The 24,757-nt window shown below is 58.0% G+C and overlaps 1 protein-coding gene across 2 annotated transcripts in view; it reads left to right on the forward strand.

The window, feature by feature from the left end:
- LOC102458141 (nuclear receptor ROR-beta-like) overlaps positions 1 to 23,027 on the forward strand; it is a 40,944-nt gene extending 17,917 nt beyond the window's left edge. For both annotated transcript variants that reach the window (XM_006128975.5, XM_089774962.1), the window contains exons 2-10: positions 9,147 to 9,232; positions 9,615 to 9,756; positions 10,137 to 10,550; positions 11,462 to 11,583; positions 12,896 to 13,028; positions 16,397 to 16,504; positions 17,566 to 17,676; positions 18,980 to 19,092; positions 20,032 to 23,027. In XM_006128975.5, the coding sequence (XP_006129037.2) occupies positions 9,147 to 9,232; positions 9,615 to 9,756; positions 10,137 to 10,550; positions 11,462 to 11,583; positions 12,896 to 13,028; positions 16,397 to 16,504; positions 17,566 to 17,676; positions 18,980 to 19,092; positions 20,032 to 20,193 (1,391 nt within the window). In that variant the 3' untranslated portion in view covers positions 20,194 to 23,027. The remainder of the gene's footprint in view (positions 1 to 9,146; positions 9,233 to 9,614; positions 9,757 to 10,136; positions 10,551 to 11,461; positions 11,584 to 12,895; positions 13,029 to 16,396; positions 16,505 to 17,565; positions 17,677 to 18,979; positions 19,093 to 20,031) is intronic.
- The last annotated feature ends 1,730 nt before the right edge of the window (positions 23,028 to 24,757 follow it).

Genomic DNA, 24,757 nt, shown 5'->3' on the forward strand with positions numbered 1-24,757 from the left:
GATAGGGTCCAGAGTGACTTAGACAAATTGGAGGATTGGGCCACAAGAAATCTGATGAGGTTCAACAAGGACAAGTGTAGAGTCCTGCACTTGGGACGGAAGAATCCCAAGAATTGTTACAAGCTGGGGACCAACCGGTTAAGTAGTAGTTCTGCAGAAAAGGACCTGGGGGTTACAGTGGATGAGAAGCTGGATCTGAGTCAACAGTGTGACCTTGTAGCCAAGAAGGCGAATGGCATATTAGGTGCATTAAGAGGAGCATTGCCAGCAGATCCAGAGATGTCATCATTCCCCTTTATTCGGCTTTGGTGAGGCCACATCTGGAGTATTGTGTCCAGTTCTGGGCCCCCCACTACAGAAAGGATGTAGACACATTGGAGAGGGTCCAGCGGAGGGCAACCAAAATGATTAGGGGGCTGGAGCATATGACTTATGAGGAGAGGCTGAGGGACTTGGGTCTGTTTAGTCTGCAGAAGTGAAGAGTGAGGGGGGATTTGATAGCAGCCTGCAACTTCCTGAAGGGAGGTTCCAAAGAGGATGGAGAGAGGCTGTTCTCAGTAGTGACAGATGGCAGAACAAGGAGCAGTGGGCTCAAGTTGTGGTGGGAGAGGTCCAGGTTGGATATTAGGAAAAACTATTTCCCTAGGAGGGTGGTGAAGCACTGGAATGGGTTCCCTAGGGAAGTAGTGGAGTCTCCAACCCTAGAGGTGTTTAAGTCTCGGCTTGACAAAGCCCGGGCCGGGTTGATTTAGTTGGAATTGGTCCTGCCTAGAGCAGGGGGCTGGACTTGACCTTCTGAGGTCTCTTCCAGTTCTATGGTTCTATGATAGGAGAAGGGGGAAGGAACAGCTGTCGGAAACGGGACCAGGATAAAAAGGGCCTGTTCTCTATAGACATGCCTCGGAAGGGACCCAGCCTGCCCGGGCCATGCTGTGTCACACTGCTGTCCCTATGGCACCTCTTGCAATACAACAGACACTTTACACCGGTCCCCTGGACATGCCCTCACAACTAGGGAGGGATGCCTAGTGGTTTGAGTGGGGTGGGAGTAGAGAATGGGCCTTGCGAGCAGGACTTCTAGGCTCTGTTCTGGACTCTGCTACTGACTCACTGGGTATCCTTGGTCAAGTCATATCCCCATGCCTCAGTTTTCCCCAGCTGTCAAATGGGTATTAGCTCCTGGAGGTTTAGCTAGTAATGAATGAGGGTCCAGGGGGATGGCCTCTACAGAGGGAGGGCTTAAAACCCCACTTGACCTGCAGGAAGCAGTCTGTCTACAGGAACTCAGTGCTACTCAATGGAATTCACTGTGCAGGTCAGGAATTCCCAGTCCGGACAAGGGAAGTTTTAGGACTCCTGTGTGTGTAGAGGACACAGTGTTCTCGTTCCAGGGTGCAGAGGTGGGGGGGTCAGTACTGGGGGTACCCCTTCCTCTAATCACATGCAGGAACTCTGCAATCCCACCATGCAGCCCTTAGGACCAGTAGCTGGTGATTAGGAAGGCAGTGTGGGCTAGTGGATGGAGCCCTGGGCATACACATGGGTTCTGTTCCAGGCTCTGCCTGCTGCCTGACCTTGAGCAAGTCACCGCCCCTTCGTGCCTCAGTTTCTCCATTTGTAGCATGGAGATAATGCTACTGAGGGCTTTGAGATCTCATGATGGAAAGCTCTCCGAGCTCAGTCTTAGCTACTCTCCCTGCAGCAGGCAGATACAGACGCAGGGCAACTGGCGGCACAGTCTGCCACAGCCTCTTTGCCTTTCACCTTGGGAGGAAGGTGGGGACTGAACCAGGTGGGGCAGCTTCAGCAAGCAATCAGCCCCCTGCTTCTATAACCCCGGCTGATGTCCTGCGTGGAGGACCCCACCAAGCGGCTGCCGACCCCTGTGTATCGCCCTCTCGGGGCGGAGGCGCCGTGTGCCGGGAGGGCAGCGTGGTGCTGATCTAACCCAGCCTTAGTGAGCAACTGAAAACTCCCCCTCCCCCAAAGACAAAGAGCAGCCCCCCGGACTGAGAAGTAAAACTGGCACCAAAGGTCCATCTCACCCAGTGTCTGGTCTCCCAACAGTGGCCAATGCCAGTTGCCCCACAGGGAGTGAACCGAACAGGGAACCATCTAGTGATCCCTCTGGTCATCCATTCTCAGCCTCTGACAAACAGAGGCTGGGGACACCATTCCTGCCCATCCTGGCTAAGAGCCATTGATGGACCTAACCTCCATGTATGTGTCTAGTTCTTTTTTGAACCCTGTTAAAGTCCTGGTCTTCACAATATCCTCTGGCAAGGAGTTCCACAGGTTGCCTGTGCATTTTATGAAGAAGTATTTCCTTTTGTTTGTTTTAAACCTACCACCTATTCAGTTCATTTGGTGACCCCTAGTTCTTGTGTTATGGGAACAACTTTTCCTTATGCACTTTTCCCACACCGGCCATGATTGTATAGACCTCTACCATATCCCCCCTTAGTCTCCTCTTTTCCAAGCTGAAAAGTCCCAGTTTTATTAATCTCTCCTCATATAGCAGCCGTTCCAAACCACAAATCATTTTTGTGGCCCTTCTTCCAATGCCAAGATATCTTTTTTTGAGATGAGGTGACCACATCTGCACACACCTGCCACATCTAGTGCCACCCCCAGTGCCACATCTGCCCACATTGCCAACGGCCCAGCTGCTGGGTGAAAAGAGGACAGGCCACAGCTGGAACCACCTGGAGATATGGTCCGGTGAGTTTCAGCTGAGCCTGATGAGGCCAGTCCTTGGACGAGACCTCCAAGGAGCATACAGTTGGCATGGTCTCCCTGTGTGAGAGCTGCTCCCTGTCCCCAGGAGGGATTAGGAGTCACTACGCCTTGTGGATGAGACATAAAACCTTGTCCTCCTTACAGGCAGGATGGCTGCTTTTGTTCCACCCCAGAGGCAGCTGCATGTCATCAGTGGAAAGAGGAATCCCTAGCTAGAGCATCAGACTTTTCAGGGGGGCTGAGCCCCTGCAGCTCCTGTTGACTTTAAGTGGACTGGGGTGTGCTCTGCACCTCTGAAAACCAGGCTTCCAGTTCTGGGGTCCTCTAAAAGGAAGGGTGCTGTGAAAACACAGGGCAGATGGGGAAGAACAAGAGCAGCACAAAATCAACCCCGGGAGCTGGTGAATTATAGCAATAAAGGTGGCAATTTCCCTAGTGCCATTCCTCTCCATGGGCCTGGGATAACAATACCCAGCCCCGGACCCACCTCTGAAATGCAGCCACCTCTGGAGTGCAGCACAGCAAGTGTTTACTAGCTCTGCCCAACACCAGGCAACAGCTGGTAAAGACGAATCCCCTGGAAATGCTGAGGGGGATGCAGGGAGGCAGAACAGAATTACCCGGCCGGGGGATTTGATCAGGACAGAGGAGAAGCCAAAAGCAGCCTGGGATCTGGACTGACCCGGAGTGACCAGGACCTTGGTTTTAAGTCTGGCAAGAGATGGCGGCACAGCGCCCCCTAGTGCCACAACTGGGTTTTGAGTCCGCTGCGATTTAATGGGCAAGGCCTGATCGGAGCCCCAGGTAGTTTCCACAGTTCATGTAACAGCCTGCCAGAGATGCCCAGGGCTGCCTGGGTGAGGGGCTGGAGATCAGCCCCCAGGTGTGGGGCAGCCTGAACACCATGGAGGGGAGAGGATGAAGCCTGCTAGCCGCTCTGCACAAGCCAGGCAGGGACTGGCTGCTGAGTCCTGCCCCGGGCTGGTGGTGCAGAAGCAGAGAAGTGCCAGAGGGGGGGCAAAGCTGTTTTCCAGACTGGTCCCAAGCAGCTGCCTGCTCCCGAGAGGGGGCTGCAAGCAGACCCCTTATAGTCAGTCTCCAAGGGCAGAAGGGACCACAGGGATCAACAGCTCTGCCCTCCGGCGTCACAGGCCCTAGGGTGCCCCTGGATTACGTCCTGTGGGAACATCTTGCAGAGATGTTGCCAGGTCTGCGGGGATGGCAAATCCATGGGAACCCTGCAGCAGCCACAGGGAAAAGGGGCTTCCATGTTGTTGCATGGGGCTTTCGCAACAGGGGGTCTTTCAAGGGGCTGGTTCCGGAGGCCAGGGATATCCTGGATCCTGTCCCAAGACAGCAGAGAGCACCACTCCAGGGTAATTCCCCCAACCTGGGGCTCAGCTGTGCCACCTGCGACAGCCGCAGGCAAGCTGTGGGCTGGATTTCTCTTTGCACTCCCCTGGAATGGATCCTTTCTCTGCCAGGCCTTTGAGCTGTAAAACCAAGGTCCCCTCCCCACTATAGTGGCTCAGGATCCCATGGATCTTCCTGCTAGAGACAGTCCCATGGGTACGTTCGTTCCATTTAGTCTTCCTCCTGAAATGTCCTACGGCGGAATCCGTGTTTTTCTGTCTTAAACCGGTGCGGTGCGTTGTTATACAGCTGCCATGTGCTACCCCAGAGGTGGCTGCATTGCTGGGTAACGAGATTGCTGTTGGCGTGGCATGGAAAGCATTCCGAGATCCCGCGAGCACTCCGGGAACAGAGAGTCTTGCTCTGGGCCGAAGAGCATTTGCAGAGAGGTTTAGTCCCAGGCACCGGGCACTTGGAAGGCAGCCGTCCTCTCCACACAGCTGTTCCCTGCTCCGAGCTAATGAAAAGCCGGGTTATTATGCAGCTGTTAATCAGGCTCTGATAAGCCCATCTGGAGGCCTGTTCCTGTCCCCGCTCCCTGTGCCCCTGGGCATGGGTGTTTGCCAAGACAGAGCTGTGGGAGGGGAATGTTCCCAACCCCCCTGCACCTCATCCCGGGATGTTCCTCACTCTGGTAGTGCTGGGGCCAGGGGAGCCCATATATGCCCCCACCCCAGCACACAGACATGCTGTAGACAGGCCCGGCCCAGCCCCAGGACACACCAAGTTGCACCCTGGTGGGAATCCAGTGAATGTACTTTGGATTTAACACCTGCATGGTCAGAACCTGGCCCTTTCATTCCATCCCAGGTCCCCGGCATCCCAGGGGGCTCTAACCACTAGACCAGCAAACAGGCGGAGGTGGCGTGAAAGGCGCCACCCACCTGAACCTGGGCCCAGGCAGGTTCTGGAGGGGTGGGCGTGGGGGCCCAGGGGTGGGCGTATTTGTGCAGGCTGCTGTGGGTGAGGGACCTTCCCTGCACCTGCCTGCTCAGCTGTAAGCCGGGGTGGGAGCAGCATGTCACTGCCACCTCCTGGGCAGGCTGGGAACTGCAGCCCCTTCCCCGTTCCGTGTCCGCCCTGGCAAGGCCTTAGCTCCATTCATAGTTGTTTTGGGGGACATACAATGCAAATGTCCTGGCTCCATTTCAGTCCTGCTCTGGGGCGGGGCGGGGCGGGGCGGGCGGGCGGGGGTTCGGGTGCAGACTGTCCCAGCAGAGAACAACCCCGCCCCCTCTCACCGCAGCAGCTTGGGGCCAGGTGAGAGGCGCCTCTCCATGGCTGCTGCAGCTCCAGCATGCACAGCCAGGGGAGGGGGGCATGCCCCCCCGGCTGGGGCAGGTCCAGGTTCATCTGCCCCCTGAGCTCCCCAGCCAGAGCGAGGAGCGCAGCAAACTGGGCACTTTCCCCTCCCTAAGGAAGGGGCACAGCCAGCAACGTCCCCGTAAGAAGCTGCAGCCCCCACCTCCCTCCCTAAAGAGCGCCTGGGGGTGGAAGGCTCGAGTCTGGGGCAGACCCAGATGGGAGGGGGCCCCCAGCCAGCCCCTTTCCCCCGCCTAGTGACTCTGTCTCTTTTCTGTTTGGTTTTCTGAGCCGCAACCCCATTCCAGGCATGTCCCATTGTCCTGGCACAACCAAACCCAGACCTTGCTTGGGAAGCTGCTTCCTGAATGTGGTGGTCCCGGCTCTTACCTTTTGGAGGAGTTCTTGGACGGACAGACGGACGGACACTTGCTCAAATATGCAGGAGACGGGCAGTAGCTCTGGTTCGGGCTCCCCTTCAGTCCCTGCCGCCGCGATCCCGCCCCAGATCCTGCAATGCTGGTACCTCTGTCCCCCCCACCGCTGGCTCAGCACGTCCAGACTGGGGGTGCAGGGGCTGCCCAAGGCTCTGGGAGGCTGGACCCAGCCTGGCGATGCCGTTGCAAGAAAAGCAAATGCAGGCGAAGGCGGCATGAGCAGAGGCAGCGTGTGCGAGCCCCAGGAGGTGATAGAACCATCCTGTTCCTCCCTGCGTAGGCCTCGGCACTGCATCCAGTTCGGGTCCCCAATGTAAAGGAAGGGCCCCCCCCAGAATTCCATACCCCCTCTCTGCTCCTGCCCCCTGCCTCCCCTCCAGCCCCGCCACCCCCTCTCTGCTCCTGCCCCCTGCCTCCCCTCCAGCCCCGCCACCCCCAACCTGCTCCTGCACCCTGCCTCCCGTCCAGCCCCGCCACCCCCTCTCTGCTCCTGCCCCCTGCCTCCCCTCCAGCCCCGCCACCCCCAACCTGCTCCTGCCCCCTGCCTCCCCTCCAGCCCCGCCACCCCCAACCTGCTCCTGCCCCCTGCCTCCCCTCCAGCCCCGCCACCCCCAACCTGCTCCTGCCCCCTGCCTCCCCTCCAGCCCCGCCACCCCCACTCTGCTCCTGCCCCCTGCCTCCCCTCCAGCCCCGCCACCCCCAACCTGCTCCTGCCCCCTGCCTCCCCTCCAGCCCCGCCACCCCCTCTCTGCTCCTGCCCCCTGCCTCCCCTCCAGCCCCGCCACCCCCAACCTGCTCCTGCCCCCTGCCTCCCCTCCAGCCCCGCCACCCCCAACCTGCTCCTGCCCCCTGCCTCCCCTCCAGCCCCGCCACCCCCTCTCTGCTCCTGCCCCCTGCCTCCCCTCCAGCCCCGCCACCCCCAACCTGCTCCTGCCCCCTGCCTCCCCTCCAGCCCCGCCACCCCCAACCTGCTCCTGCCCCCTGCCTCCCCTCCAGCCCCGCCACCCCCACTCTGCTCCTGCACCCTGCCCTCCCCCCGTCCAGCCCCGCCACCCCCTCTCTGCTCCTGCCCCCTGCCTCCCCTCCAGCCCCGCCACCCCCTCTCTGCTCCTGCCCCCTGCCTCCCCTCCAGCCCCGCCACCCCCTCTCTGCTCCTGCCCCCTGCCTCCCCTCCAGCCCCGCCACCCCCAACCTGCTCCTGCCCCCTGCCTCCCGTCCAGCCCCGCCACCCCCTCTCTGCTCCTGCCCCCTGCCTCCCCTCCAGCCCCGCCACCCCCTCTCTGCTCCTGCCCCCTGCCTCCCCTCCAGCCCCGCCACCCCCTCTCTGCTCCTGCCCCCTGCCTCCCGTCCAGCCCCGCCACCCCCTCTCTGCTCCTGCCCCCTGCCTCCCCTCCAGTCCCGCCACCCCCTCTCTGCTCCTGCCCCCTGCCTCCCGTCCAGCCCCGCCACCCCCTCTCTGCTCCTGCCCCCTGCCTCCCCTCCAGCCCCGCCACCCCCAACCTGCTCCTGCCCCCTGCCTCCCGTCCAGCCCCGCCACCCCCAACCTGCTCCTGCCCCCTGCCTCCCGTCCAGCCCCGCCACCCCCACTCTGCTCCTGCACCCTGCCTCCCGTCCAGCCCCGCCACCCCCACTCTGCTCCTGCACCCTGCCTCCCCTCCAGCCCAGCCACCCCCAACCTGCTCCTGCACCCTGCCTCCTACACAGACCCCTCACCCCACGCCTGCTTCCTGGCAGCCCCCTCCCACACAATGAACTCCTCATTCTTGGCCCACCCCAGAGCATAGGGGGACCCCCCTAGGTCTGGTGTGTGTCCTTCTGCTTCTCAGTCAGGTTTTTTTTTTCTCACTTGTGCGCAGCCCCCGACTGATTTTTCTGTGGGTCAGAGCCCCCCCCCCCCCCCGGCTTAGACACAACAAACCCCACGTTTCAGCAGGGGCCAAGCCTAGACGAGCCTTGTGGTCCTGTCTAACCAACAGGTGCTACGGGTGCCGGTCATGGGGGTGGCTGCAGTGCAGTCCTTAGGGAGGCTCCATGCAGGCTGGGAGCTTGAACCTGCGTCCTTCTGTGCAGCCTCCCCGCCATCCAGGATCGGGGCCGTACTGTGACGGGCCCTGGCTGGGGGGGCTGGTGCAGAGACTGTCCCCGCCATGCGTGACACGCAGCGAGACGTGTCCGTGAAGAGATACATAGATCCAGGGCAGGACACGGCGCTCACTTAGCAACCTGAGTGCTTCACGGAGCCTTTTCTGCTCTGGGTTAATGGAGGCCTTGATGTGCCAGCCGGGCACCGTCCCACAGCGCTGAAATCCACCGTAAAGCAGCCTGTTTGGGGATTAAACCCCCTTGTCCTCGCCGTGGTCTGTCCAGTGGTCAGGGCACTAGCCAGACAGCTGGGTCCATTCTCTGCTCTGCCACTGAGTTCCTGCATGGCCTTGGTTAGGATACTTAGCCTCCCTGGGCCTCCATCCCCATCTGTAAAACAGGGGTACTGGCCTGGCCCTGCTCTCAGAGGATGACTCCAGCAAAGGTTGTGAGGGGCATAAGAGGGGTGGGGTGTTTGAGCGCCGCAGACAGGCAGCCCCTGGGTGTGTAACTCAAGCTAAGGCAGCGCAGCACTTTGTCTCCCTCGCATCGGTGGAGCAGGTCTGGGTGTTTCTCATGGGCTTTTACAGCCAGAGGTTCCCCGGTTTGGTCCCTGCAAAGAGACCCGGGCAGGGTCGGGGCGTGGGATCTGCGCTGCCAGAGACATGGCCCTTTTGGGTGCGCAGATCTACGCGAGACTGTAAGTGCCACCAGCGCAGGTACAAAGTCCTTCAGCCGCCCCTCCCACCGGCGGGAGCAAGGAAAAGGAAAACCCAGAGGGGATCCCGTGGCTGCTAGGTGGGATCTTGCGGTGCTGGGAGCAAGCTGGGGCGAGAGTGGCTGCTTGCTGAGTTCGTTTGCCGGGGCTCACTTCGGAGAGTTGATCTACTCCTTGGAGCCCCCGCTTGGCAGCTCGGGGTCCTGCTCCCAGCTCCGTCCCTGGCCTGCTGAGTCACCTTGGGCAAGTCACGGCCCTGCCCTGTGCCTCAGTTTCCCCTGTAAAATGGGAATGGTGATCCCCCCCTCCCAGAAAATTTCATTCCTGTCTGTAAAGTGCTGTGAGAGCCCTGTCTCCACAGATGGGCCGAGCGTCTTCCCTGCTCTGCTCCCGAGACAGAGAAGCTGCGATTAACTGGCCTGGCTTTGTCTGTTTTGTCCCCCTCCCTGCTGCAGCCCAGATCGAAGTGATCCCGTGTAAGATCTGCGGCGACAAGTCTTCGGGGATTCACTATGGCGTCATCACCTGCGAAGGCTGCAAGGTGAGCAACAGGCTGTGGCTGGCCCGGGCAGGTGTCATGAGCTTGGCAGCCTCAGCCCAGTGAGCCAGGGGTCCCGCTACAGACTTCTGTGGCACAAGCCCACTGCTTGATCCCAGATCCCGGGTGGGGCTTCCCACGCCAGCGAGATGCCCCCCCCACAACACTCCCAGAGGGACTCACTGGTTGGGTGACCTGGGGACTGGGGACCCCTCCCTGTCTCTGGTCACTAGCACAGCAGCTGGCCTAGTGCCCCCCTCACCCTTCAGCTCTGTCCTGGGGCTGGCGTTGCTCCCGCCCCGCGCTGGTCTGCTCCTCCTGCCACTCCCCCGGCCCCGCGGGGGACCCCCCGCCCCCATTTTGAACCAGCCCCCTTCCCCCGCAGGGCTTCTTCCGGAGAAGCCAGCAGAACAACGCCAGCTACTCCTGCTCGCGCCAGAGAAACTGCCTGATCGACCGGACCAACCGGAACCGGTGCCAGCACTGCCGCCTGCAGAAATGCCTGGCGCTGGGCATGTCGCGGGATGGTGAGTCTGCTCCCAAGGCCGGAGGGGCACGGGGGGCTGGGCTGCCCCATGGGGAGGAGCCCTGCTCTAGGAATAGGGCTGGGAGCCGGGGCTTTGTCAGGGACCTTGAGCAAGTCCCGGTCAGTTTCAGCTGTAAGCTCCCAGTGTGGCCCTGATGCCAGCTGGGACCTGGGCTTGCTAATGGCAGGAGGGGGAAATCCCACCCTTGGAATGTACCGAAACATGCCCCCTCCCCAGCCCAGGGCCCAAAGGCATTGCCCAGCCCCCCTCCTGCTCCATTGGCCCTGCCCGGGGGCCGTGGAGTTGTGGTTAACCCTTCGCTTGCCACTGCGCCCCCATCCCGGCGCCCAAGCCCACCGGCTCCGCTTCCTTCTCCCCAGCGGTGAAGTTCGGCCGCATGTCCAAGAAGCAGCGGGACAGCCTGTACGCCGAGGTGCAGAAGCACCAGCAGAGCCAGGAGCAGAACGGCACCGCCAAGGACGCCGCCGAGGCCCTGGCGCGGGTCTATCCCACCAGCGTGAGCAGCGGCGTCTCGGACCTGGACGACATCTCCCCGCTCTCGGACGGGCTCCTCTTCGACTTCCCCCTCACCCCTGACGGGGGCAGCACCTACTACAACCTGGATCTCCTGACCTCGGCCCAGCCCTCGCCCGACCCGTCCAGCATGGACCTCAGCGACGCCAAGCTCGCCAAGCAGGAGTCCTTCTACGAGCTGATGCTGGAGCCCGGCGTCTTTGCCCACGACCCCCTGGAGGGCAGCCAGCTCGCCTCGGACATGTCCCTGCTCGAGATCGGTCAGTACCCTCTGGCGTAACACAGGGCATGTGCTGAATTTGGCGGGGCTCAGCCCGACTGACCGCCCCTAGACCTTCAGCCTTCAAAGCAGCAGGGAACAGTAGTAGGCTATCATCTCGTGCGGGCCCGCCCCTAAGCCAGGGGGGCGGGGCTACGTGCTGATAGCAGAAGATGAAGTGGGGACTCCCAGTCTCTGGTCCTACTTCTGCTGCAGCCTCCGGCTGTCCCCTCCCCACAAGTCTGGCACCCGCCCTCTCTAAGGTGCCCCCCTCTGGGAGCGTGTGTCAGTGCAGGGCTGGTGCAGCCCCCACTGAAAGGATGGAGGCTGGAGAAAAAGATTTAAGACTGGCCTGCAGCCCCTTGGCCCCCCCAGCCTGTCGCTCTTTGGGGCACAGGGGACTATGGCAGGAACTGTCCTCTTCCAGTCCCACCAGAACTGAGACCCACACACGCCCCACACCCTGCTAAGCTGCAGCCCAGCCCAGCCCCCACTGATCAGCCAACTGCCTGAGTTCCAGCTTGCTCACAACCCAAAAATCCTGTGCCAACCCCCCAGGTAGCTGGGAACTCTGCAGCAAGGATAGACCCCGGATCCTCGGGCTCTGAAAGCCCCTTGCACCTCAGCTAAGGAGAATCCCCACTGGCACTATAGGGCCTAGGACACACAGCGCGATCATTTCTGACTCCACCCAGGAGAAGGCAGGGGCACATCTGGATATGTGACAGCTCATCACACACTACATCCCTAGCTGAGAGGCCATGCTGGCAAGGCGCCAGCAGCCCCGAGGCTGCCTACATGCTTCATTAGTCCCCCAGGCTGCCCTGTCTGCGAGGAAGCCTGCCCCTGTAGGGGCCAAGGCCCTGCCCCCAGGCTCTGCGTCTCAGCAGTGCCCTGTGCTTGCTTCGGCAGACCGGGTTGCTCAGAACGTGGTCAAGTCCCACCTGGAGACCTGCCAGTACACGGTGGAGGAGCTCAAGGGGCTAGCGTGGATGCTGTACACCCAGGAGGAGATTAGGAGCTTGCAGAACAAGGTACCATCCCTTTGCTTCCTGCCAGCCCGCAGGTCCTTGCTACAGCCTGCCCCGCCAGCACTAACCCGGGTCAGGGGGCGCCAATGGGAGCTCGTCCTGGGACACCCCCAACTCGGAACCTGGCAGGGGGGTGGCAGGACATTGGGGAGCGTCAGGCTTTGGGCTGCAATAGGGACGCTAAGTCACTGCGACTGAGCACGCCCTGGGGCGAGGGGCAGAACCTCACGGCCCGGAGCTGCAGGTGGGGGAGAATCCCCAGGCCACGTCCCATGGTACCTACCAGGTGTCCCAGACCATCACCTAGCCGGGCGGGACAGTGGAGACTGGGGCGAAGCAGGCTGGGTCCGGAAGCCGTCTCCTAGCGCAGTGTTTCTCAACCAGTGGGACGAGTACCCTTCGGGGTACTTCAGAGCAGTCTGGGGGGCCGTCAACACCACTGAAAATTGGAGAAAACGGAATTTTTGTTTTACGTTTTACTGCGCTTTATTATTTTTGTACTTTTACACCCAAAAATTTCATCGCCCGCCTGGCTATGATGAAGTTGTTTACACAAATGTGTTGCAATGGTAGAAAAAAATTGTGCGTGTTTGAAAACTGTAGGTACCGGGGGTACTTATGTATTTTTTTTTTTAAAAAAAGGTATTTTCTAAAAAAAAAGGTTGAGAAACACTGATCTAGAGCTCCAACATCCCAGCTAACAGGGGCGGGGGGAGGAGCCATAGTGTGAAACAGAGTTTGCAGGCAGCATGAAAAGCTGCCTTGAAGGGCTCAGGGAAGCCCGGTTGCAAGGGGGGTTCACTCTGAAGTCTAATAATGGCCAATGCAAATGGCTGATCAAAGCAAGGAGGCAAAGCCATCTGATCCCCTACGCGTGGAATCTCATGCTGGTGATGCGTGAGTGAAGCGTGGGTAGTGGGGGGAACGTGGCAGGGGGCCATAGGCCTCCCCCCCCCCCTTGGTTCCCAAAGGCTCAGCAGCCGAGGGGGGTTGTGGAATCTCCACCACTGGAGATATTTCAGAGCAGGTTGGACAGACACCTGTCAGGGATCATCTAGACGGTGCTTGGTCCAGCCGGGCCAGGGACCGGACTTGATGCCCTCTTGAGGTCCCTTCCAGTGCTAGGATACTGCCCTGGGTTCCAGTGGGAGTGGAGCACCATGGGGAGGCAGACGCATGGAGATTTGCAGCAGGGGTGCGCGGCGCAGCCCCCGGGTGGCACCGGACACAAAGGAGCCCCCCAGCCCGGGCGTTCAGGGAGGGCGACGTGCGGCGGGAGCCGGCTGCCCCTGACGTCCCCGTGTTGCACCCCCAGAGCTGCGAGACCATGTGGCTGCAGTGCTCCCTGCAGCTCTCCAACGCCATCCAGTACGTGGTGGAGTTCGCCAAGCGCCTCGACGGCTTCCTGGAGCTCTGCCAGAACGACCAGATCCTCCTCCTCAAAGCAGGTGAGAGTGCGGGGAGACGCGCCCCGCCCCACAGATGGGCTCCTCCCCCCCCCCGCCCCACCCCCCAGCCTCCTAGGCCTGGCAGGGACACACGGGGACAGTCTGGCCCTGGCACGAGGGCCACGCAAACAGGACCGTCCGTGCCCCCGTCGGAATCGGGGCCGGGAGTGGGCTGGGCTGGGTCGAGAGTTGCTGCGAGAGGCTCCCGGGCCGCATGGTGCCGGGCGCGCGAGAGATTCCGGTGCAGCGGGCTGTGGAGAAGCCCATACGCTGCTCTCCAGGGGCTGCTCGGATCCACCCCGGGGCCGTTCCTGGAGTCAGGGAAACCTGCCTCCTCCCAACGCGCTGTGGGCTGCGCCCCCGGAGGCTCAGCCTGGGATTACAACGGGGGGCGACCACAGGCCACTTCCTGGTTCTGCTCTAGGGATGTGAAGGACCCGTCGACCAATCCCCCCCCACCTCTATCTGAAAGAGGCAGCAAGGGGGGATGAAGACGAGGGGGGGCTATGAAACGCCATGGGGAGCACCAGGATCATTCAGAGCCGCGACCGTAGCCTCAGAGGTCCTGTGCCCCATGGCACCAAGCTCAGGGAGTAATAGCATCAGGGTCAGCACAGTCCCTCCCGCCCCCCAGCTCACTGAGCTTTCCCCATTCCCTGCCCCACGCGTGGCCTGCCCTTTCCTGAAGGCCCGGCCTGGTATGGCTGCTTTAGCGCCCAGCTCTGGAGATCAGCCCCCGCCGCGTTTGGAGGGATGCAGATCCGGAGTTCTGGACCCAGGTCTGGTTTTCAACCCCTCCCTCTGCGCCCCACAAGTCCGGGGGCGCTAGGAGCTTGGGGAGCACCAGGTGCTTCTCCTTGCGGCTTCCAGCTCCCCTAAGTATCCAAGGGCTTTTCAGACCCAGCCTCCCAACCCTTAGGGGTCCCCCTTTCACCCTGACTGCGGGGCAAGGGACAGAAGGGAATGGTCCTGCCCTGAACTCCCGGGGGAGCCAGATACGTCTCTCCCCTCCCTGCTCCTAGAGGCCTGATCTTAGGCAGGGCTCCAGCTCCTGCGCCTACGGTGGCCTTGCTAGCGTTTTTGCCCTTTTCAGGGAGTCAGAGTATTGCTAATGCTAATTGCCGATTCAGCCAATGACATGTCCCAGCTTGGTGCCTCAGTTTCCCATTCTGAAAAATGGGTAGAACAGCCTGTCCCTGCCTCCCAGAGAGTGAATGGTGCTCCTGGGCTTCTTGGGCTATACTCAGCTCGGGGAATGAAATTAGATGAATCATTTTTGGTTTTGGGTCCCACTCCAAAGCCCCAACTCCGTTATGTTGTTTGCGTTGCGCTCTAGTGCAATCCCAACACTCCGGGACAGGCTCAGACTGGGGATGTTAAATATCGGACCATTGAACAGTCGATTAACTTCATGAATTCTTATCGGTTACTCGACTATTCTATAGTCCCCAGGGGTGGGATCGGCAGCCAGTGCGCTCTGGTCCCACTCCCAAGGAGCCCCCCGCCACGCCATGCTGCCGCCTCTGTATCAGAGGCAGCAGCGTGGGGTGCCAGGTTGAAGCTGGTCCGTGGGGGAGTCAGTTTAAAAACCAGCTCCCCTCGCAGACCGGCTGCCAGTTGCCCTGCGCTGCTACCTCTGATAAAGAGGCAGCAATGCAGGGTGGCAGCAGCCCCTGTCTAGGGAGGGGGTCTGAGCTCCTGGACCCAGTGTGTCAGAACTGAGCGGGGCCGCCTGCCCACCTGGCTCCTAATACACTTTAAATGCAGAGCCGCAGCAGGGACAGGTCCTAGATCCAGCACAGGCCAGGACTGAGCTGCTAAAAATGTTCTGGCCAGGGGCAGGGAGGAAGAAATGCACATAGTTCACAGCATTAATCTATGAGCTTTTGCTGATTGGTTAATCGGCTACACTATTAAGGTGTGTCTAAACGACATGGCTCTGTCGATGGAGCCATGTCGATTAGGCTGATCGGCAAAGGGAAATGAAGCCGCAATTTAAATAATCGCGGCTTCATTTAAATTTAAATGGCTGCCGCTCTGAGCCGACAAACAGCTGATCAGCTGTTTGTCGGCTCAGCACACTAGTCTGGACGCTCCCACGCCGGCCTGAAAGCCCTTTATCGACCTCCCTGTTACGCCTCGTAGGATGAGGTTTACCGGGGAGGTTGATAAAGGGCTTTCGCGTCGGTAGGGGAGCGTCCAGACTGCCCCGATCTGCCGACAAACAGCTGATCGGCAGAGCGGGGCAGCATTTAAATGTAAATGAAGACGCGATTATTTAAATCGCGGCTTCATTTCCCTTTGCCGAACAAACAAATCTACATGGCTCCGTCGATGGAGTCTTGTAATTTAGACGTACCCTTCCATCTCTGGCTCAGAATGCCACACCCTGCTTTCACCACCATTTACAAACCACATTGGGACCAGTCCAATGTGTTTTCCGATTGCGGACAGCTGGTCGTTTGCCACTGAGAGCTCTCACCATGCACACCGTCCCTGCTGCTCCCTTCCTGTTAGATTTTCACACCCGAAGGGCCCAATCCTACAATCAGGTTCATGCCAGCAGATCAGACTGCGGGACTGGGAAGCCAAAAGTAGGTGTTAAGCTACCCCGGGTCCGAGTCTCCACTGCCCTCCGCACCAGGGAAAAGCACCTGTCCATTTTGCCCTGGTGTAAACCTCCCCATGAGGAGCAGGGTAAAATGGAGGCGCAGACCATGATTTCAGTGTATTCTAACTGCGAGTGGGGCAATCCCGGGTTAGTTCTCCAACCCAGCTTCCTAGAGCAGAGCCGTACTGCCGGGTGCTGTCCTGCCCACGTCCACCCGGACGCTCTGCATGGCTGTGAGACACAGTACAGGTAGGTGGGCCCCTCCTGGCCACATGGGCTTAGGTAGCAACCTGCATTGGTCCCTCCGCCAACATCTTCCCTCCTGCAACTCATGCTCCTCCCTCCAAGTTCCATGCAGGTTGCCACCCTTAAACCCGCACGCTGCCTGGTTTGCATGTCTCAGCACATGGAATCTAACCAACCTCTTCATTTTTTCCCTTCATTTCCTTCTTTTGTTTTTACCTTCATTTTATCTCTCTGCTTTCCGTTGCTAACCGACTGGGGCATGTTGCCGTTTGTCGAAATCTCACGGTCCCAATTTGCTCTTTTAAAAAAACAAAATTGGGGTTTTTTTAAACACTTTTTTTTTTAATCACTTGGAATTGACACTTGAATTGGGCTTGGCGGGATTGTTGGTCTGGATTTTTGTTGTTGTTTTGTTTTGGTCCTTGGATGACGGAAATGCTCCCTTCCCCTTCCTCCTTTCCCTCCTCCTCCTCCTTTTCCTCGGCATCTGTTGTCTTTCTGCCTGCGTCAGGTTGCCTGGAAGTACTTCTGATCCGAATGAGTCGGGCGTTCAACCCTTTAAATAACACAGTGCTCTTCGAGGGGAAATACGGTGGCATGCAGATGTTCAAGTCACTTGGTAAGAGCTGGTTTGTTTGCTTTTTTCCTCGCCAGGGTGACGGGGAGAGGGAATATACAGGAAGGGTCCCTGTCACTGCAGTAACTTCATGGCAAGGAGTAAGGAAGATGTATCAGAAGCACCGAGGGAATTTAGGAGCACAATGGAAATCACTGAATCTTGTCCTCTGGTCTTTCCCCGAGCACTTCTCCTTCTCCTCTCCATGGTGTTTATTGTCCCAGGCTGGATAGCGTATGGGACAATGTTAATGGGCTCCAGGCCGCATTGCGACCCAGCCTCGCATGGGTGCCTCCCACAGCTGTAGCCAGCTAAGGGCTGGTGGTTCTCGTGCCGTGCGCTGAGGGGGTCTCCGTGTGGGTCCTAGGGGACACGGGCTAACCTAGCACAGGCCCCGATCCTGCAATGGGGTCCATTGGTTTCAATGGCAGCAGCAGGAGTGCAGGGCTTCCGCCCAGGCATAGGCAGCCGCAGAGTCTGGCACCGCAGCCCTCCGTGCGCGTCTTGCCAGGTACAGCAGGGTCTGGAAACCTGTCTGGTTCAGCAGGGTCTGCCCGCTCTGCAGCATGCTGGGCAAGGAGCCCTTCCTCCCCAGGGGCTGACACGAAACACAGTTAAGGGGCAATATTGCCCGTGGGCAGGGGCAGCCCGTGCATATAGGCAGACTCGGCAGTCGCCTAGGGCGCCGCGTTAAACGGGACGCCCAATGATGACGCACCGCTGTTGAGGGCTTTGGATGCTGATCGCGCATTCCACCTAGGGCACCAGTTGCCGGCAGCTCATCTCGGGCCGCCTCTGCCCGTGGGCCATATTCTGGCTTTGACTCACCCCCAGGCTCTCCCACGGCTCTCAGCGAGAGCATGGCTCCTGGGCAGCACCTGTGATGCCAGGAATACCAGTGAGCCTTCCGATGGACTCCTTCCCACCCCTCCTGCTGCAAGAGAAGGGCTTGGTTATCGTTGTGGGCAGGCGCTGCCCTGGGGGGGCGGACGCCGATTTCCTGCAGCGAAGGGGTGTGCGGCCCAGGCCATGGTGCGTCTCTCACTCCCACGTCTCCTCTTTAGGCTGCGACGACCTCATCAACGCCATCTTCGAACTGGGCCGCAACCTGTGCCGGCTACAGCTCTCCGACGAGGAGATGGCGCTGTTCACTGCAGCCGTGCTGCTCTCTCCAGGTAGGTGGAGCGGGGGGCAGTCAAGGGAGAGAGCGGTGGGGCGGCGGTTCCGGGGGTGTTCATCCGAAACCTTGCCAGAGAAACTGGAGACTCGCTAGGTCATTGTCAGGTGGAGCAAAGGAAGCATGTGGCTCTGACTTGGCACCGGGGGAGCCCGTGGCAAAACTCCCCAGGGAGAGCAGGACCGACGCAGCAGCCTTTCGGGCTGGCAGAGGCAGCCTGCAAGACACAACGCAGGGAAGCTGTTTGCAAGAAGGCCCTGGTGGGGAGGGAGGGGACTGAGCCCTTCGGAGAAAGGATCTTGTCCTAAAAAGAAATCCCACTCCAGCATCCAGGGAGATGTGCCTGATGGTCTTTGCCTCTGTTTTCCTCCTTCAAGCCTTACCGCCTTGTAGCACTGTCTAAGGAAGGCTTTTCCACTCCCATGCTTCCGGGCATGACACTGATGGCTGCTGGGGCCAGGAAGGAACTGCCCCTGTACTAGGGTTGCCAGGTGTCCAGTATTGAACCGAACAGTTTGGTATTTTTGCCTCCTGTCCAGTAAAAAAAAATCAGAACATAGCGGACACTTCAAATGTCCAGTATTTTCCAATTTTTTCCCATCCAGGAGGCGAAATCCTGAGTGCTTACTGGGTTCCGCACGGGAGCTGACTGGCCCGGCACAGGGAGGCAAGATGGCCTGTTAGGGCCAAAAAGCCTCCAAAGCATTTCTTAAAGGGGCCATGCTGTTTTTTAAACTTTTCTTTGCTTTTCCTTTTTTTTTTTTTTTTTGCTCAAGAACTTTTTTGCTCAATCCCCCCCTTTTTTTTCCCCTTCAACAGAATTTTTTCCCTAGTGTTTTTTTTTTGGGGGGGGAGGAGGGTGTTCAGTATTTTTGGTTAAACCATCTGGCAACCCTACCCTGTACACAATTGGGCACTCGTGGGAGCTGAACTCACGAATCAGGCACTGGCCACCAACAGAGCCAGCGTGTCAGGCCAACAGCCAAATGGAAAGTCCTTGTAACCGTAAATGCTGGACAGATCCCTCCCTTTTCTCTGTCTCTCATCAAATCTGCTTCAGGAACGTGGAACTCTCTCCAGCCAAGACACATGTGTGAGGGCAAGAGAGAGGGTCACAGGAGGGTGGGAAATGATCACAAAGCAACGTGTTAACCTGTAGCTCCCTACTTATGAAGGGCAGGAAAAACAGTTAAGAAAATACCCCCCCCCCCCCACCCCTCCACACACACACACGGTACTAGCTGTGCAGAATTTAGATCCATTTCCCAGGGCGGATGTGAGCTTTGTCTGTCAATTTGCAGATCGTCCCTGGCTCACGGAATCCAAGAAGGTGCAGAAGCTCCAGGACAAGATCTATCTCGCCCTGCAGCACGAGATCCAGAAGAAACATTCCAGCGAGGATAAGCTCTCGAAGGTAGCGGAGCTGAGTGGGACCTGCCTGGCGGAACCGGGGAGGAACTGCACTGCGGAAAAACAAGGGCTGTGGGGTTGGCTATCAGCAGGGGAGGAGTGACCTTCACAGCTGGACAAAGCCCGGGTGGATAGACAGGAGGGGATCGTGGGGTGTTGGCTGGATTCACTAGGTCCTAGGGGAGTAGGTCTCACTCCGTAAATTTTAATGCCAGGAGAGGCCATTAAAATCGTCTAACCTGGTTTCCTGCATGGCACAAGGCTTCTAGCACCGAGTGAAAGGACTCCATCCTTTCCAACAGCGCTTCCTCGGTGCCTGACTGTGGCAGGGGCCGAGCTCACCAGAGAGTTCTTCTTCCTCGGCCTGGTGAGAGCTTCGTGGCTTAATTCTAGTGGAACCTGCTGCTGGAACCGACCACGAAGTTCTCCTCTCACCCCCAGGCAAGAGGCCTGGGGGTTTAGAAGGGAGGCGTTAGAGCTCGTGGCCCAGGCGTGGGGAGGTGGCTGTGCCAGCCGGGAGTAGCAAAAGGGCTCGTTTGTCACTCTCAGGATCGAGTCGTTATGGCTCCGTTGGGCGGGTGCGGCAGTGACCCGCATGGGGAATCCTCGGCTGTCGATTTTCAGGGCTGCTGCAAACCAGCGCGGCTGCTCCCTTTATTCTCCCAGGCTGAGGGGGAGCCAAACCACGTCCCCGTGAACACAGGAAGCCCCTAGGATAGAAACGCTGCCCTGGTTCAAAAGGGGGCTTGACCTGGCGCCTCTTAGCCCATGTGCATTCCCAGAGGCATCCGCCCCGGTGCAGCACGCCTCTCTCGGGTTTCTCTCTCATTACAGCGTGGGTCTAGCTAAGCCCTGTCCAGCGGCTGGACTCTATGGCCGGTGCACAGCGATGCTGATCGCAAGCTCAAATCTCACGCCCTTCCCTGGCTTCTCTCCCCTACAGATGGTTGCCAAGCTGCCCTTCATGAAAACCATCTGCAACCTGCACTTGGACAAGTTGGAGTTTTTCCGGCTCCTGCATCCAGAGACAGCTATGAGCTTCCCGCCCCTGTACAAGGAAGTATTCAACTCCGAGCTCCAGTACAGCGACCCGCGGGAGAGCTAAGGCTCAGAGCGGCCACACCCCGTTTCATTTCCCAAAATCTGGAGAGGAACAGAACCATTGGGGGCCAGAGGGGGGTTGTTTGAAGTAACCAAACCCAAGAGACCCTATGGGGTGAGTCGATCTCCTCTCTGCCCCGCCTCCCCGCTGCCGTTTGCAATAGCTCTTGAATGTAATGCACCTTGAAGGACAAGCAAACTGACTTTGCCATACCAGTGAAATGAATGTGAAACCTCCACTCCTTCGAGGAGACCCTCCAGAACTGTACGCGACACCTTCCTTCGTGCATGAATCCCCGTGCGGCTCACACGCGCCCGTGCAACGAAGCAAAGGGGCCCTCGTCCAAGGGCCGGCTCTTGTTCTCCTCGTGTCTTGTGTGTGTTGGTTTGAAATTCAATAAACACCAGAGAGAAGGAATGAAAAGGGGGCAATGCAGACACGTTGGGATAGGTGGCTCAGCCAATCAGGCCAGGGTTGGGGAGAGCAGTAGAGTCGGGAGCTGAGCAGGACTGAAGCTTGGGGGAAAGAAGACAAGTAGCATCTTACTCTTCATGTGCACTGGAGTTAGTGACTCCCCAGGCGCAGGGCCGCTCTGTGGGAAACAAGGAAGCAGGAACTCAGCACTGTTTCCTCATAAACATCCAAACCCAACCAGACGGGACCCATGGGGGGTGCGCCCAGGAGCGGGCTCCGTGCACTCCGCTGTCTGAATGCAGGGTCGGCTGTGCCCGTCTCCCCTCCGGATTCCGTCCAGCTGAGTCTTGCAGAGAAGTCCTTCAAGTCAAGGCCCCGTCTGCCCTGTGCAATCCCAGGCACTCTCCCCCAGAGAAGGGGCTTGCCCCTCTCCCGCTGGCCACCTCTCGCTCTCCGCAGCTGCATCCTCGAGGCCCGGTGCGTGTATCGCCGCCGAGCTCTGGGACGCCAGGCGCCGCTGTGGTGGAGCAGAGGTTCCTTCGGGGGATGGCAGCCGTCATTAGCTCTTTGTGCAGAGTTCCCTTTCAAAGCTTGCCCCGGAAATCCCCAGTCTCACCTCAGGTGACCTTGTCGTCTCCCTAGCGGCACCCTACGCGGCAGGGTTAACCTTTCGTCTCCCGCGGGGGGCTCCATTGCATCTTCGTGGCGGCTGGGCCGCGGACCGAGGCGGGTGAGCCTCCTCCAGTGTTAGCTACCTGAGTTCAGTCTTCTTGCCCAGGCCGTGCTGTGGAGAGCCAGGGGTCCCAGGTTCAAACATCCCAGCCAGCAGTGCAGCGCGACCAGGCCTTGCCCCTCCCTGGAAGGGCAGCTGATGTTCTCGTTCTCTGTGCTGCAAAGCGCGGGACCCACCCAGTGTAACAGAGGCGGGAGAAGGCAGCGCACGGTGGCTCTGCGCCTGGAGGTTGAATCCTCCTCAGACCCCTTTTTTCAGGAGCTTTTTGCTGCTGGGTTGGAGGGTGTTGGGATTGGCTCTGTGGGCTGAGCAGAAACCAGGGTTCTCTTTCCCTGGATCTCTTCGGTAAAGCCAAGTTACTATGCAGTGATGGGAGCAGGCGTCACTTTTCCCCTTCTGGCATCTCCTCCTCCCCAGAGTTGCAGTTGAGATGCCTCTGAGGAAAAAGGACTAGATTTGCGCAGTCACTTGGGTGTAAGGATACCCAGGGAGGCCTACAAACCTGCCAGGCCCCTGAGCAAGATGGGGGGTGGGCTCCATGCCCCCAGAAGAGGCAGAGCGTCAGGCGGAAGGGGGGCAGGACTAGCCTTCCCCAACCAGCCTTCCAGACCTTTTAAAATGCCCCCTTTGCCCCATCAGCGGGCCTGGGGATACCCTCTCCTTCCATGCTGCGTAACAGGCCACAGGCTGGAGAGATTAAACGGTTACTTCCTGTCGAACGTTTTTTTCGTTCCTGCTCCCATTGATGTCAATGCCAAATCGAACAAGCAGAAGCCTTGTTGCCAGGGGAACAGTGGTTCCTCCTGATGAACAGTCAGAATCCCAACTCCTTCCCTTTCCTTCCTTGTTCTGTCCTCCCCCTCCTCTATGTCACCAGCAAGGTTGGAACCTTCATTTCCAGAGCTCTCTTATGAGGAGGAAGCGACTCCACTTGCCGGCACTCGTGTTCTTCGGGGGGCGGCCCAGCAGCTAGAGAGGAACACGCTTTGCACTTATTCAAGCAAACCGCCTCACAAAGCCAAGGAGAACTCTGCCGCTGTAAAGGCCAAGTAAAAATGGACTTTCACTTTCTCTTAAAGCCACTCTACACTAAATAAGGCTGAATATGACTTCGCTTGGTTAACCGCTGTTAGATATCTGGAGTGGGGCATATCGGATTTCTCCACCTCCGTTCATTATCATGGCATTCTTCTCCCCTGATTGCATGTTCCCAAATTCATTCGTACTTCGGAAGAAGGCTGCTGGCTTCCCCAGTCGCCGGGTGCAGTATCTAGTGCCATATGTTGTTCTTCAAGACAGTGTTAGCAGGGTTGGGGACATGATCTTGCTTTTTTTTTTTTTTTTTGCTACCCCCTCCGATCCCGACACTTTGTGGACTAGAGAAGTCAGCATTGCCTTTTTCATCCGTGGGGTTGTGCCTTTTGGGAAATCATTTCCAACACTGGTTGCGGACCAGCTAATCGCCTCGGTGGGAGGCAGGCCCTCGGGAGCAAGCGCCGTGAGGGAGGAATGGGCTTGGGTCGAGGGGCTTGTGTCAGTTGCTGCGAGAGGACAGAAATCCCTTTCTTAAAGGCAATAGCCACAGGTGTTCCGAAATGGTGAAGAAAAAAGGCACAACTCCCCCTCCCCTTCTGTGTCCTTGATGTTCCCTGAGCAATGTGCACAAGGTTAAAAGTCGCCGTTTTCATTTCATCAGTGAAGAAGCCAAGTGAGCACCTTAATTCAGGAAAGACTGAGCCCTTGCCATTGACTGGCAATTTCCCTGCTTGCGACACAGAGCATATGGAATCTCCATCCTTAGAGGGTTTTAAGTCCAGGCTTGACACAGCCCTGGCTGGGCTGATTGAGTTGGGTTGGTCCTGCTTTGGGCAGGGGGCTGGACTCGATGCCTCCTGAGGTCTCTGCCCGCCCTGGGATTCCATGATTCTATGTCAAACGGAAGAAAGTTTGGATTCAGCCTACAGGGAAATTTCAGGAAGAGACTGGAAACCTAAGACATTGTCACCCAACCAGCCGCGCTGAAGGAAGTGGCGCTTTTTTTTAAAGGCTCTAAATTGGGGGTGAAATGAGTTTTTTAAATAAACCAATTAGGTCACCTCCACCTCCAACCGCTGAATGAAAGCAGGACATGTGATTATTTAAAATAACCTGCTTGGCTGAGATCTACAAAGTCAGTGCGGGTCTTTAGGAATGAGTCGAAATGAATGGGAGTTGGGCATCTAACTCCTCTAAGCACCGCTGCAAATTTCCACCAACATGTGGACCGTTTATACTTGCATATAACCTAGCCCCATGTAGAAGTCAGCCTCTGATTTAGCACTGCAAAAGTCAACGTCCTGCCGTTCTGGCTGCATGGTCCAACTCCTGGTTTGGACCAGTCCTCCAGCCCCACAAAGCTTTCTGACCCTTGTATACCTTTCCCTCCATTTCTCTACTCACCTTCCTCCTTTTTGTACATCTACTGAGGCCCAAGGCTATTCCCAGGATTGTCAAGGGTAGTTTTGATCATTGGGGCCTGCTATGCTGACCTGCCGAGCATCCTCATCTCCCATTGACTTGTACATCATTTGCGGGTGCTCTGCAGGGGCAGGTCCCAGGTTCGCTCACTGGGGCACCGTAACAATCCTACTAGACTGGCACAGGTGTGCAGCACCCTCCTGCCTCACAAATTAACATCTTGGCGTTCTAACAGGAAATAGACACTCCCCTTCCCCGGTATGGGAATGAAACGGACATGCAGGGCTAAGAGGATGGACCTCTATTGCTTGAGCTAAGGGAGTGACTCCACTGGCTGGTAGCAGTGATAGGCTCTTACCCACTTACGTGGATAAGAGATCAGAGGCAAGGCCTGTAATACACGCTGCACCAATGGGGTATACATACATGTCTCAGTTTATATGCCAGTATACATGGTGGCCTTAGTGTAAATGAGATTAAGGCCTTTTTACACCATTTTGGCAATATGAAGTGGACTTAAAAGTGCTATTACTGCTGCTTTAAGGCCCTTTTATATTGCCAGAGTGGATTAAATAAAGTTCAGTGTAAGTGAGAATCAGTCCTGATGGCTACATGCAGGCGTGTGTTTGCACACTCATTCACTCTCTCTCTCACACACACACACACATACCAAGTGATGTAAAGATAATAGGTAAAAGTTTCAAAAGTGCCTGCATGACTTAGGCACCTAAATACCTTTGAGGCTCTTGATCACAACACTTCAGCTTTCGGTGGGAATCAGATGTCTACAGCCCTTGAGAACGGGCACTAGGAACATAAGTGCTGTTTTCAAAAGAAACTTGGGCATTTAAGAGCCACTAACTTTCAAAGAAACTTAGGTTCCTATGTCACTTATGACAGTGCCTCTTAGAAGCCTAAGTCAGGTGCTTTGGAAAATTTCACCCATGTCTTTCTGGATCCATG

Source organism: Pelodiscus sinensis, chromosome 32 (assembly GCF_052426305.1).
Source record: "Pelodiscus sinensis isolate ZL-2025 chromosome 32, ASM5242630v1, whole genome shotgun sequence".
In the NCBI taxonomy this organism is placed as follows: domain Eukaryota; kingdom Metazoa; phylum Chordata; order Testudines; family Trionychidae; genus Pelodiscus; species Pelodiscus sinensis.